Source organism: Colius striatus, chromosome 26 (assembly GCF_028858725.1).
Source record: "Colius striatus isolate bColStr4 chromosome 26, bColStr4.1.hap1, whole genome shotgun sequence".
Classification (NCBI taxonomy): Eukaryota; Metazoa; Chordata; class Aves; order Coliiformes; family Coliidae; genus Colius; species Colius striatus.
Genome location: NC_084784.1, coordinates 3,390,537 through 3,404,388, shown reverse-complemented (window position 1 = coordinate 3,404,388; position 13,852 = coordinate 3,390,537). Strand labels below are relative to the sequence as shown.

The 13,852-nt window shown below is 64.9% G+C and overlaps 1 protein-coding gene across 1 annotated transcript; it reads left to right on the top strand.

The window, feature by feature from the left end:
* Nucleotides 1-1,078: 1,078 nt before the first annotated feature.
* NXPH4 (neurexophilin 4) lies at nt 1,079-13,735 on the top strand. The gene is made up of 2 exons (XM_062015665.1): nt 1,079-1,164; nt 12,947-13,735. Exons 1-2 carry the CDS (start codon nt 1,096-1,098, stop codon nt 13,718-13,720), a joined length of 843 nt encoding a protein of 280 aa, XP_061871649.1. The 5' UTR covers nt 1,079-1,095; the 3' UTR covers nt 13,721-13,735.
* Nucleotides 13,736-13,852: the final 117 nt, after the last annotated feature.

Below are 13,852 nucleotides of genomic sequence, written 5' to 3'. Positions count from 1 at the left end.
GCGGCAGCCGGGGTGAGGGGCTGTTCCTCGGGGGGTGGGGGGCTGCCCCGCGCCCCGGCTGCGGGTCCTGGCGTGCGGTGCCGCGGCTGAGCACCGGCACAGCACCAGGCTGCCAGAGCTGCTGTGGGGCTGGCACAAGGGCAGTGCCAGGACTCCTGAACCACCCCCCCAGCCCGCGTCTGCGCTTGCCCTCTCTCTCCTTTCCTTTCCCTTTCCTTCCTCTCCCGTTTCTCTCCTTTTCCGTTGCTTTTTCTCCCCTCCTTTACCTTTTATTCGTTCTGTCTCCACACGTACACTCGGCTCCTGCAATTCCCCCCCCCAGCCTGTGCTTGCCCCCAGCCCCTCTGCTGCCAAAGCCCCCGCTGGCAGCTCCCCGGGGGATAACACCAGTGATAAAGGCAACAATCCCAGTAACAACAATCAAGTGAGACTGGGGGCGGGGGTGGGAAATCCCCGCTGAGCTGGGGGGGCAGCTACAGGGACCCTCTGCCCTCCCCAATGCAACTGGGCAGGATGGAGATGGGCAGGACTGGACTCCCCCTCCCGGAGCTACCACACCCCTCCGGACAGGATAGGACCGGGGGCATCCCGGGGTGCTGGGGGGGGTCACAGGAGTGCGAACGGGACTGGGGCGGGGGGCATCGCAGGGTGCTGGGGGCTCTGGAAGAGGGGAGCAGCATGGAGTGAGCATCCTGAGGTTCGGGGGGCTCCGGGAGAGAGAGGAGGAGGCAGGACCGGGGGGGAGGGCGGGGGGCAATTCCGGGGTGCTGGGGGCTCCCGGGAGAGGGGAGAAACCCCGACTTCAGCCGCTTCCCGGCCAGAGGGGCCGTCCCGGGGCCGCCCCGAGGTATGGGCAGGCGCCGGGTGCGGGGTCCCCCGGTGCCCCCCGGAGCCGCCCGCTGCCCGGTGCCCCCTCCATCCCCCCCACTCCCCCCGCGGGGGGCGGCGGGCCGGGATTGGCGAAGCTCCGCCGAGGCACCGCCCGGCCCCAGCAAGTCTCCAACTTTCTTCCAGCCTCCCCTCGTCGCCTCCTCCCGCCGCCTCCCGCCCTACCCGAGCTCCCTCCGAGCCCCGGGAGCCCCGCGGAGCCCCGCGATGCTCCGCTGCCGCCTTCCCCTGCTCGGGCCCCGGCTGCTGCTGCTGCTGCTGCTGCTGCTGCTGCAGGTACCGGCGGCACCGGGCGAGCCCCGGCCGCACCCCACAAAGTTGCTGCTGCGACCGGGGGAGGGGGGTTACACGGCTCCTGAGGTGTGAGAGGGGGGATGTTGTAATTACTAGGGCGGGTGCAATTAGCGGGAGGGATGCGTTAATTAGCGGGGCCGGGGAGTGGTGCAGCTTCAGGAGGATGAAACGGGGGGGTCGTGCAATTATTGGGAGGGTGGTACAACGATGGGGGCTCCGTGTCGTTACGGGGGGCGGCGGGGGATGTGCAGTCGTGGCTGGGGGGAATCGTGCGGGGCGGGGGGGATACGGACACGTGCGGCTACAGGGGAGACGTGCGGCTCCGGGAGGGGGGGGGTCGTGGAATCGCGCGGGGGGCTCAGTCACGGAGCCAGGGGACAGTTTGGGGTGGGGGGGGTGTAATGCTGAGGGGGTCGCGCAGTCACGGGCGGGGGGACACGTTTGCAGGGAGGTGAATGAGAGACTTGGGGATGATGTAGATGGGAAGACCACCGGGGTGGAGGGATCGCGGGGCGGGGGGGTTCCTGCTCGCCCCGAGTTGCGACGGGCTCGGGGCTGTCCCGGAGTGTGCGTGGGGGGTGCGGGGCACCGCGCTCAGACATGGGGCGGAGTTGGGGTGCAGGGTGGGGGGCCCATGGCAGCAGCGGTGGGTCGCGCCGCCGATGCAGCCCCCGGACACCCCCCTTTCAGTTGCGAGCAGCCCCTTCCCCCCCCTCCCTGTTGCAGAGCACGGAACGCGCCGTCTGGCGGGTGCTGGGGGGGGGGGAAGGGGGCAGCGAGACGGAGCCGCGCGCGAGCGTGGGGGCGACAGCGTGTGGGTGGGTGGGTCGGACCCTCTGCCTGGGGCAGGGGAGGGGGGGGGGATCCGTGTCCCCTTGCACGCCGTGGGGTGCCCGTGTCCCGCACCCCACTCCCGCATCGCACCTGAGGGTGGGGGCAGCGGGCGCAGAGCTGCGGGGGGAGGAACCCCCCACCCGGCCGGGGGGGTTGGGGGTCTGCAGCCCCCTGAGCACAGCGAAGGTGACACAGGGTTCCCCCACTAAGGGGAAGAGCCCTGAAACCACCTGCAGAGGTGATGCCTCATCTCTGTCCTGACTCGGCGTGGGCTCAGCTCCAGCGCTGCTGTGGCCTTTGCCCCTGCCGAGGGGGCATCTCCCTGCCAGTGCCACCTCCCCATCTCACCGGGGTGCCCCCTAAGCTGGGGAGGGGGCTGATGAGCATGACATTCACCTCAGGGACAGGCTTGGCCTTGTCTGTGCTTGCCCCCTCTGCCTCTGTGGAGCTTGAGCGGAGGCTGCAGCTGCAGCTCCCAGCCCGCAGAGCCCTCCCCGTGCTGTGTCCCCCAGTCCCAGGGACCGAAACGCTTCCCAAGGCCACTCACCCCCTCAGGTCCCCCCTCTGCCAGCCTCCTCTTGGAGCCCAGTGAGGTTCCTCCCCCCCACTCCTTGCAGTGGGAGCTGCTGAGTTTGGGGGGCTGCAGCTGCATCCAGCACCAGCGTCTGTGGTGGTCGTCAAGTGGGGGGATGTGTGTGTGTGTCCAGGGGCAGGGGGGCTGGATCTGGACTCATCACCCAGCACATCTCCTTTCCTGACACTCCATTTTTACTTTCTGTGTTTCATGAATAAAATCAAACGAGTCAATTCCCTCTCAGGAATTGGATGCACATCAGGGATCCCCCCAACCCCCCCCTCCCTCCCCTGCACAACCCTCCCTCCCCCCCCCCCCCCGCACCCCAGGCAGAGGCTCTTGCAACTTGTCTGCCCCTGGCACGCGGCTCTGGATGTGGATAGATGGGGAGATGTGTCTGCGTGGGGGTGGCTGTGCGTGACCCCCCCTCCCCGTGTCCATCTAACGCTGAGCATCTGTCGGTGCTGGAGCTGCTTCAAAGACAAATGGTTTTGTTTTGATGAAATCGGGAGCAGGGCGCTGCCCCTGCCCCCCCCCCGCCCCCTCCCTGTCCACACAGGCGGCAGCAGGGGGGAGCTTGGAATGGGGCTGTCCCAGGGCAAGGAGTGGGCACAGGGTGCCCCTGCCGTGTGTGTGGGTGGGTAACCCCGGGAGGTGTTGGCAGGAGCAGGGAGTGAGCCCCAAGCCCTGTGGGGCTGGTGCTGTGTGGCTTTCCTGGGGCCGGGAGGTTGGCGGCGGCTGCAGAGCCGTCAGCGGGTCGCAGGGGAAGGGGGATGGAGCCGTTCCTGCCCCCTCACTCCTGGGGCCTGTCGGGGAGAAACTTTCATGGCTGCTTTTGGGGGACAGGAGGCACTGGATGGGCTGCAGGGACCCCCCCAGCTGCCCCCCCCAGCCCCAGTTGCTGCACCAGACCCGAGCTGCTGGGAGTGAAGGGAGAAGAGGCAGCTGCAGGTTCCTCCCCACCATGTCCAGGGGTTCATTTGCCCCTGGGATGGGGGGATGGGCATAGGGGAGGGGGTTCCTGCTGCAGGAAGGACAGACCCCCGTGGGGAGGGGGCTTGTTGGTGAGAAGGTTCCTGCTGCAGGAGGGACAGACCCCCGGGGTGTCCCCCCCACCAGCCGTGTCTGTGCTGCTGCTGTGTGCGCGTTTCCCTGCTGGGATGGACAAGAGCTGCCAGCTCAGTGGGTGCCCGTCTCTGTGTGCAGATCATCTTCCTCCCCCCACCTCAGACCCCCACCCTTTATGGCCCCTGCTGCCCAGGTTTTGCTTCCCCTGTGCCAGGGCCCAGGCTGGCAGCGCTTGGGCAGGCAGGAGAGACGCTGCCCGCAGGTGATCCATCTCCCTTCCTCACGTTGCTGGTTTATGGTTACACATGAGATTCTTTCTGTGCATTGAGCTTTCGGTTTTGGGGGGGAGGAAAGGCTCCCTTCGAGGTGGGGGGCTGGCCTGGCTTCCCCCCAGGTACACCCAGGAGCAAAGGGAGAGCCTCAGCTGTGGCACTGGCTGCAGCTCCAGGGCGCTCCGTCCTTGGCCTCAAAGGAGTGGCTGGAATTGTGCAGAGAAGGGCAATACCTGTCCAGCAACCACCCAGCAGGCAGATGCCCACCTTAACCCGGCGGTCCTTGATGCCCACCAGCCCTGGAGCAGGTGGGAGGGGGACACCAGGGTGCTTGGGAGGACAGTGGCATGGCTTGGAGCCGGGACACGGGGTGTCTGTCCTCACCCCGCTGCCTGGTGCCTCTGCAGGAACGTGCCTCCCCCGTGCCTTGGTTTCAGGTGGGGAGGTGGGATAACTGGTGTCTGCAAAGCACCTGGAGTGTTGCTGGCAGCTTTTCCTTCCTGGATTAACCCTTCCCAGGCAAGCGTTGCCTCGCAGTGCCGGTGGGGCTGCCAGCAGGAGGCTGCTGGTGTGGGATGGCAGCCTCCGAGAAACTCACCCCGTTTCATTCCCTTTCCCTTGCTGTCACCCAAGAGCTGTCACACGTCTGCCGGGTCCTCAGCTGACAGATGGCTTTGCTCTTAAGAGCAGATGCAGATGCTGCCAGCATTTTTGGTGCAAGGACACCCTTATTGAGCCCCCCCCTCCTCCAGCTCCCATCGGTGGGGAGAATTTAACCGTCTCCTGGCTCAGACACGCACCCCATCTGGGGCCGGGGGAAGGATAACCGGGCCCTGAGGGATGCAGCGTCTCTGACCAGGGGCCCCCGCGGGCACAGAGCTGCGGGGACGGGCGGGCCGGTGCCCGGAGGTGCCTTCCCGAGGGCGGGGAGCAGCTCGGTGCTCGGCTGGTCGCTGGTTCCCTGCGGCTCTCCGGCGCTGACCGGCGCTGCGGCGGGCGCTGTGTGCTCAGCATGGCTGAGCTAATCTATCGCCAAACAAACACGCGCTGTTATTCCCGAAGAACGTTTCCAAGCGACTCATTTCCCTTCTCTCCTTCTTTTTCTTGTTTTTAATAACTCTTCCCTCTGGTGCCCTTTGCACCCTGAGCTGCGAGATTCAATCAGCCCGGAGCCTGGAGCGTGGCGCGGCTCAGCCTCCCACCCAGGGGAGGGGATGGGAGAGGGGGGAGAGCAGCGGCGGGGGAGGCACCCAAGGGTGCCCCTCGGCTAAACCCACCTCTGCTCTTCCACTCTGACTGACCTGAGGGACCTCCTTTATTGCTTTTCTCTTCCCCCACCCCCCCTCTTGTTTTTAATTGCCGGGGTGACCTGAGCTCATCCCTCTGCCCCAGCAGCCACCCCACCCATGGCAATTAACACTCCCAGCTTAATGACTCCTGCCCCAGCCCCATCCCCAACTCCTCCTCTCTCAGGGGAGCCAAAGTAGCACAAAAGTGAGTAGCACACCTTGCTGAGACACCCCCCCCCCCCCCCCTTCCCCAGACCCCCTCCTCGCTTGCCCTGGCCAAGCTCCAGCATCTGCCTGGCTCAGCCTTTGCGCTGGGGCGCTGAAGGTAAATGGCCCAGGAAAGATGAAGCTTCCTCTCCAGCGGCTTGGATTGCTACTAAAGAAATAATCACGTCCTTCTGCCCGTGGTTCCCCCCCTCCCTCCCCCTCCCTGATGCCTTTTTTTTCCCTTCCCCTGATCGCTGTTGCAAAAGGAAAGTCATTGTGGAAATGATCAGCTGCAAAGAGCCTGCAGGGCCCTGCCAGGGAGGTGGGATTCATTCTCCCCCCCTCAAATAAATCTCCATCAGACCCTGTTGCTCAGGCTCCACACCCAGCCCGTGGCAGATTGCTCAGCTCAGCACAGCCCCCCTGCACCAGCACCCCCACGCCAGGGCTGTCCCAGCAGCTGGGCTGAGCCCTGCTGAGTGTCTCAGTGGGCAAAGACCCTCTTATTCCTCCTGCTGTGCCCCCTGGCACCAGGCAACGCCTCCTCCATCCTCCCCTCCTCAGTGGGCAGAGAGATGCTTTGCATCACTGCACCAGCATGGGACTGGGAGCCTGGGCAGGATGGGTGCATGCAAAGCGGGGCTGAATCCAGCCCTGGGGGGGTCATGGGGGGCTTCCAGAAGACAGGAGGCTGTAAAACCCCCTTGTTCTCTGCTCCTGGCAGGAGCTGGTGCCCAGCTGTGACGGGGCAAAGTCCCTGTGGCCCTGGGATGGCACAGCCCAAGAGGAGCTGTGGCCCCAGCAATGTCCTTGAGGGTTCCCCCCAAGCCCCTGGGTCTCTCCGAGGGTTTTAATCAGCTGCTGGGAGGGGGGCGTGGGGGACAACCTTGTCCCTTCCCTCTTCTCCTGTGGAGAATAAATCCTAGATGGCCCTGGGAATGTGTTGGGAGGAGATGGGGGTGAGGGGCACAGGGGGGCCCTGAGGGGACAACCCCCCTGCATCCCCCTCCCCATTCACCTCTCTCTGTGGTGACCTTCGCACCAGCCCCGTCTCACTGGGGGGAGAGGGGGGCATGTGGTGCAGGGGGGAGGGAGGGGAGGGGAGGGAGGGGGGGGTCTGGAAATGCAATTTATGATCCCTCCTGATACGATCTGATAAAATTTCCCGGGCACACTCGGAATTACATTTCCATAGCTCAGGAGCAGCCGGCTCCTCACGCCGCTGCTGCCACCTTTATGGCTCCATTTATTGCAATAATAAAGTGAAATGGTGAGGCTCAGGGCTGGGGGTGGGATAGAGGGGGGTGGGGAGAGGCAGGCTGGGTGGGTGGGAGCTGCGTGGCACAGGGGTTTTGGGGGGGGTCCGTCTGGTTTAGGGGAAGCTCGGGGTGGGAAAAAGCTGCACCGAGACCTCGCTTTGGCAAAGAGTTGTGGAGGGAACGTGGTGTGCTGTGGGGAAACTGAGGCAGGGCTGCGAGGGCTGAGGAGGGGAAGGGGGGAGGCGGGGGGGTCCCGTGGAAGGGGGGATGCGGGAGCGACGGCGCCCCGGCTCCGCAGCCCCGGCACGGCGGGGGAAGGGAGCAGCTCCCCTCCCCACCGACCCCTCCCCACTTATCCCCCTGCCCCGCTCCGGGCTGGCTCCAGGGGTCGCTGGCAGCGTGAGCGGGATTCAGCATCCCCGCAGCCCGTCGCCCTGCCCCGTCCCTCTCCCCCCGTGCCCCGGTGCTTGTGCCCACCCACCCCCACCCCCTCTCCCCCCTTTTCCCGCTCCGTTTATCTCATTTCCTCATTCATTCTCTTTTCTTTTCTTCCTTGAGTCCAATGAGTCACACAAGCCCTGAATCCTTTGCCTGCTGCTGTCTCCTCCCTTCTATTATATGTTTTTTTTCCTTTGCTCTTAACAGCACTTTTCCTTTTCACCCGTTTTTTGGGGGGGAGAGGGGGGCTGTGGGGATGTCTCTCCAGATCTTTCCCTGCATCCCCCCGCAGCCACCTACCGGCTCCTGTCTCCCCGTGAAGCCCTTACAAGTAATAAATAAATAAACCCGAGCAGGCTGAGAAAAGAAAAGGCAGGAAACGAGTGACAGGGAAAAGGAACCAAAACGAAGGAAAGAAGGAGGAGGAGGAGGAGAGAGAGAAAAAAAGTCCTACTCGGGCTATGAAATATTTATTAGCCAGCGCGTGCCGAGAGCCTTAATAAAGCTGCAGCATTTGCATATTTCTCCTGTCTGCGAGGAGCAAAGTGTCTGTTTAGGGGGGGGTGAAGGCAAAGACATCTGTGGGAAGGCGACTTCTCCTCAAGGGGGGGCCGCTGGTCCTTGCCCAGGGTGGCTGTGGGCAGCGGTGGCACCGGGAGCAGGAGCTGGCCGTGGGCTGTGGGCAGGGTGGGTGCTGCAGTGCCCCGCTGCTGGGTTTCGTTTTGGGGAGCTCTGGTTGGGTTCTGTTCTCTCTGAGGATGTGTTGGTGCTGGGTTTGCCCACCCTGGGGATGGGGAGGTTGTTCTGTGGTGTCCTGGTACCAAACCTCTCCTGCTTCCTCTCCTGGTTCCCTCTCACCCTGCTCTCATGCCACAGGATCGTTCTGGTTGTTGAAGCTCCTGGAGTCCCCTCCTGCCCTCACCCTGCCCAGCACTGACCCACAGCCCTCAGCACCTCAGCCCCACGGCTCTGGGATCCCTCCAGGGCTGGGCACTCCCCCAGCTCACTGAGCAACCATGGTCCAGGGGCTGACACCCCTCTCAGGGAAACAGTTCTGCCTCAGCTCCAGCCTCAACCTCCCCCGGGGCAGCTGGAGGCTGTTTGCTTGTGTCCTACCACTCATTACTAGAGAGAGGGGATCAAGGAGTGTCAGAGAGTGCTGCTGTCTCCCCTCAGCCTCCTCTTCTCCAGCCTCAACACCCCCATTCCCTCAGCCCCTCCCCAGCCCCTTGTGCTCCAGCCCCTTCCCCAGCTCTGGCCACCCTCCAGCCCCTCAGTGTCCTTCTTGTAGTGAGCTGAGTGGCCCAGAACTTCACCCTGGGATTCTGAGGAGGCTTCTCCTGCAAAGGAGGAAGCCCCAGCCCCAGCTCACCTCGTGTCTGTGCCTGTAACCTCAGCTGTACGCTCAGGGACACGTGAAGGCTTCGGGGAGCCCTCAGCTGCACCCCGGGCAGCGCGTCCGCACGCGTTGCCTTCCCCTGCACCCCGGGGCAGGTGGGTGCTGGGTGCTGGGGGTGCACACTGGAGACCGGGCACACTCAGGCTTCACCCACCCACCCCCCGCGTTGCTGAGCTGTGCCGGGGTCTCTCCCCACCCCACAGCAGCCACCGCGGCACCTGCCACCGCATTAGCACCCGGCGCGGCGCCGGCGAGATAAATGGGAGCTGTCACAGGCACCTTGTTTGCTGCTAACCTTTGGAAATGCCACACAGCCCCGGGCTGTGCCGAGCTGGGGAGGGAGCCGGCCCGCGGGGATTGTCGCTCAGCACCTCCAATTAATCTCCTTGCACTAACGAAGGCAGCGGGGTGACAGGGGACAGGGAGGCTTGACCCCCCGTGGGGAGAGCCGGGGACCCTGATGTGCTGATGCACCGGTGGTGGGGGGAGCAGCTGGGGGCAGCTTGTTGATGTGGGTGCTCTGCTGCTGGTGCAGGCAGGGGCTGTTTTGCCCTGTCCTTGGGGTGCTGGGAGCTCATCCCCCACCCTTTGCACCACGAACCCTCCCGGCACCGCTGCGCTCACCTCCGCCAAGGTGACCGTGGGGTCTCGGGGGAGCAGCTGACTGCACTTGGCCCCACCAGCAAATGGGATGTGAGTGGCCATCACTGCTGGGCCTGACAAGCCAAATTGATGCCGGCACCAAGAGCTTTCCCAGTCCCTCTGCAGCTCCCCCTCCCCAGCCCCCTCCTGCAGCCTCGCCTGGCTGGTGCACAGCGGTGCCTGCAGAGGCCTGGCAGCCCCCCACGGGCGGGGGGGGAAAGTGCACAGAAAGGGTTTGAGAGCAGCAGAGCCGTGTCTTGGTGGTCTGAGGGGGTGAGCAATGTGGGGATGCAGCACAGTGTGAGTGTGGAACGGCAAAAAACCACGAGTGGAGCAGGCAAATGCCCCTTGAATGGTGCAGAGCAGCTGGAGCCTGGTGTGCAGAGACAGGGTCACATGCTGGGGTGGACAGGGATGGGGAGGGGGCTCTGGGCACACTCACACGGGGCCAGGAGGCAGCAGGACACTTGTGAAGGGTGTCTGAGAGGTTCTTGTGCACCTCTGTGTGTGTGTGTGTGTGTGTGTGCTGAACCCCAACCACTCCCAAGCAGAGCCATGAATATTTAAGGCGAGGTGTGAGCAGGAGCTGCCCTGAATGCGCTGGCAGGGTGCAGGGGAGGGGGTGACCTTGGCTCCCCTCAGCGCTGTGGTGGGAGAGCTTTGGCAGTGCTGAGACCCCCCCCAGGTAGGTAGGGAAGCCGTTCTGAGGCTGCCCCAGGGGCTGTGGGTAAAGGGGGTCTCTCCCGCACCCCCCTCAGCCCACGGCCCCGGGGCTGTGCTGGTGCTGCAATCGATAGCCCCGGCTGCATCGGCAGTGGCTGCCCTGCTCTGCAATTCCCTTTCATCCCCCGCTCCCCTGACAGCTCCTGGGGAGGGGGTGGGAGGTTGCCAGCCCGGCCACTCGCCCTGGGAGGCACTTCTCATCTCCCCACAGGGATGCCCTGCTCTGCCCTGCCCATGCCCCACAGCCCCCGGCCCCATCCTGCCCTGGCACAAGCCTGGCCTGAGGACCCACAGCCCTCAGTGATGTGGGGAGCCCGTGTCAGCACCTCCTTCCTCAGCACATGCCCATGCCCACTGCATCCCCTCTCTGCTGCCTGCCTGACCCTGTGACTTCCCTGTCCCTACAGCAGCTCTCACCTCCATCACACCCCCATCGCATCCCTGTCTCAGCTGCATCCCCCTCACAGCTACCAGGGGGATGAAGTGGAAAGAGAAACTGAGGCAGGGGGGACGGGGGCCGTGGTGGCTCACGTAGCACTGCTGGGGGGGGGGGATCAGTGTCCTGGCTCAACCCTGGCTGAGATGGAAAATCCAGCGCAGAGCTGAGAAACCTCCAGAAACGTTTCCCGGGCGGGGCGGGGGGTGGTTTGGGCAGCGCTTGTGTGTGCCCCGGGGGGCTCCGGGGGTGCCCCTCGCCCGCCCCTGTGCTCATCTCGCGGGGAGGGAGACCCGCTGCTTCCCCGGGCAGGACGCGGGGCTGGGCTGATGAATATGTATGAGTTGGAGTTAAGGAGGGGACAGAGCCGGGCTGGAGGGGCAGCGGGGAGGGGTCTCACCGGGGACATTGTGTCCTCTTCCCCAGTGCAACCCCGCTGCTTGGGGTGCTGGGGGGCTGCCCTTCTCCCCCTCCCCCGTTTATCTCTCCATCTCGTGGTCCTGCCTCACTCCTCCCTCGCTCTCTGCCTGGCGAAGGCACCCGGCTTTGAAGCTGCGTTGAAATATAGATAAGGGCGAAGGCAGCCGAGCTCAAAGGGAGCTGGGGAGGGAGCTGGGGGGGTGGCCAGAGCGGAGTGGGGGGCTGGGGTGGGTGCTCAGCTGCAGCTTCCCACTGCCCAGGCCACCTCATCTGCCAGAGCAGCCCGGGTGAGAGCGGGCACATGCCAGAGGGGACGAGGCAGCGGCTCCAGCTCAGCAGCTGGAAGGGAACTGGGCAAGCTTTGGCACCCATGGGCAGAGCAGTTGGAAGGGAACTGGGCAAGCTTTGGCACCCATGGGCAGAGCAGCCCTCCACGATGCTGCTCCATCCCTGTTGTGTGCCCAGCAGACACCAGTCCCACACACAGACCTGCCTGGCCACAGAGGAGGGAGCCCAGGGGAGGGGTCTCCCCTCTCTGATGGGGTTTATGGGAAGAGCATTTTGATCTCTGAGGAGGAAACGGGCTTGAGCCGTTCAGACAGTGGCTGGTGATGGGATGAGACCCCCATCCCCAGCAGGTGCCTCCCGCTCTGCCTCCAGCCCCGGTTTCCTAAGGCAGCACAGCAGCCTCCAGCAGCCCTCTCCACACTGCCCCCAGGCCCCCCCGTCCCAGCTCTCCTCCTCCCTCCTCTGGAAACAGGTCGTCCAGAGCAAAAGCTGCCAGAGCAGCCGGGCACCTGCCAGCTCAGGGGCGACAGTGATTGACGAGGCCGTGGCTGCTGGAGCAGCATCCAGCTGGCAGGGCAGGCAGGGGCACGCTGGGCACGGGGTGCAGAGCCAGCAGCAGCCAGGCTGAGGGATGGGGAAGCAGGGGAAGGGGGGCAGGCGGGCTCAGGCAAAGGGAGGGACATGGACACGTCAGAGATGGGGTCTGGGGGTGCCAGCTGGCTCTGCTCCCCACCACTGAGCCAGACGGGCAGTGCCATGGCTGTGGGGAGCCTGGGATGCAGGTCCCAGCCCCACCCGGTGTGTGAGGGTCCCTGTCCCAGCTGTTGTGTCTGGGGGGCTGCTGTGTGACCCCCCACAACCCCAAGAGGGTTCTGGTGTGCCGGTACCTTTTCCTGCCTCTGTGTCGGACCCCGGGCAGCGTCCCGGTACCAGCACATCCACCCCGGGGCCCGTGCAGCCACCCCGGGGCCGGTGCATCCACCTCGGTCCCGGTGCATCCACCCCGGGGCCCGTGCAGCCACCCCGGGGCCGGTGCATCCCCCCCGCAGCTCTCTTGCCTTCTCCCTCCCTTCCCCTGCCCATCTTTTCTGCTCCTGATGCACAATTCCCTCCCTCGCCAGAAGGCAGAAAGCGATCCCAGCACCCCCCCACTCTCCCTCACCCCCCCACTCTCCCTCACCCCCCTTTTCCTCGCCCGTTCCCCCCCGTTCCCCCCGCAGACGCCGCTTCAGCCGCTGCAATTACGCGGGTGGGCGGAGCGGCCGCGGCTCAGCCTGGCGGGGGGCTCAGTAATTCCAGCGGCACATCACAGGCAGCGGCTAATGCAATTAGGCTTCCCTGGCAGGCGGCACGGGGCTCTGCCAACCCCCCCCTCCACCAGCTCCGTGCCCACCCTCCCCAGCCCCCCCACCCCCTGTTTTAATAGGCTTCAGCTTGCAGGCGGTGTGCAGCATCTGGCTGTGCCAGAGGAGAAACAGCCCTGGGACAGAGCTGAGAGGGGGGTTTGGGGGGTGGGCATAGGGAGGGGGAAGCTGTACCCGGCTTTGGGCACGACTGAGGGGTACAAGGGATGTGAGGGTACGGTGCTGAAGGGGCACATGGGCACGGAAGGGATGCAGGAAGGGGATGTGGGCATGGAAGGGGGTGTGGGGACAGGAGGGAGGATGCCTGAGGGATGGGATGGGATGGGATGGGATGGGATGGGATGGGATGGGATGGGATGGGATGGGATGGGTGAGAAATGGCAGGCAGGAAAGATGGGATGGGATGGGATGGGATGGGATGGGATGGGATGGGATGGGATGGGGGCAGCAAGCAGGAGGGCTGGGCTGGGCTGGGTGAGGGGCAGCAGACAGGAGGGCTGGGCTGGATGGGCGAGGAGCAGCTCGTGCAATCTCCTCCCTCTTCCCCCCAGATGACGTGTGCTGGGGGCCACATCTCCAAGACCTTGGGCTACCTGGAGCTGGGCACCTCCGGCCTCCTCAAGGACGTCTCCTACGGCACCTTGAAGCCGCCGCCGCTGGAGCCGGGGCGGCTGATCCCAGCCGCAGCCCCTCGGGCCGCGGGGTCGCCGTCGGGAGCCTCCCGGGGCCCCTGGGACTGGCAGAAGAACCAGACGGCGGGGGAGCTGCTGAGCCCCCGCCCCCGGCGCAAACCCGCCCTCAAATCCGGCCGCGCCAAGAAGATCTTCGGTTGGGGCGACTTTTACTTCAACATCAAGACTCTCAAGTTCAGCCTCCTGGTGACGGGGAAGATCGTCGACCACATCAACGGCACCTTCAGCGTCTATTTCCGACACAACTCCTCCAGCCTGGGCAACGTCTCGGTCAGCATCGTGCCCCCGTCCAAGGCCGTGGGTTTCGAGCTGCTGCTGCCGGCTCGTCTCCCTCTGCCCGCCCCCGGCAGCCCCCTGCAGCAGAGCACGTTGCCCGAGGGTGTCCCCGGGAAGGGCCTCAACTGCCACGTGGAGTACGAGAAAACCAACCGGGCGAGGAAGAACAAACCGTGTCTGTACGACCCGTCCAAGGTGTGTTTCACGGAGCACACGCAGAGCCACGCCGCCTGGCTCTGTGCCAAGCCCTTCAAGGTCATCTGCATCTTCATCTCCTTCCTCAGCATCGACTACAAGCTGGTGCAAAAAGTCTGTCCCGACTACAACTTCCAGCACGACAACCCCTACTTCGGCTGAGGGCAGCAGAGAGAGATGGGGAGGGGGAAAAAGGGGAGGGGGGGGTCTAAGGGGGGGGTTGTGCACCTTGTGGTGGGGTGGTGTCCCTCATCCCCCCCTAAAAACATCCCTGCAGCACCTCCCCGGGCTGTG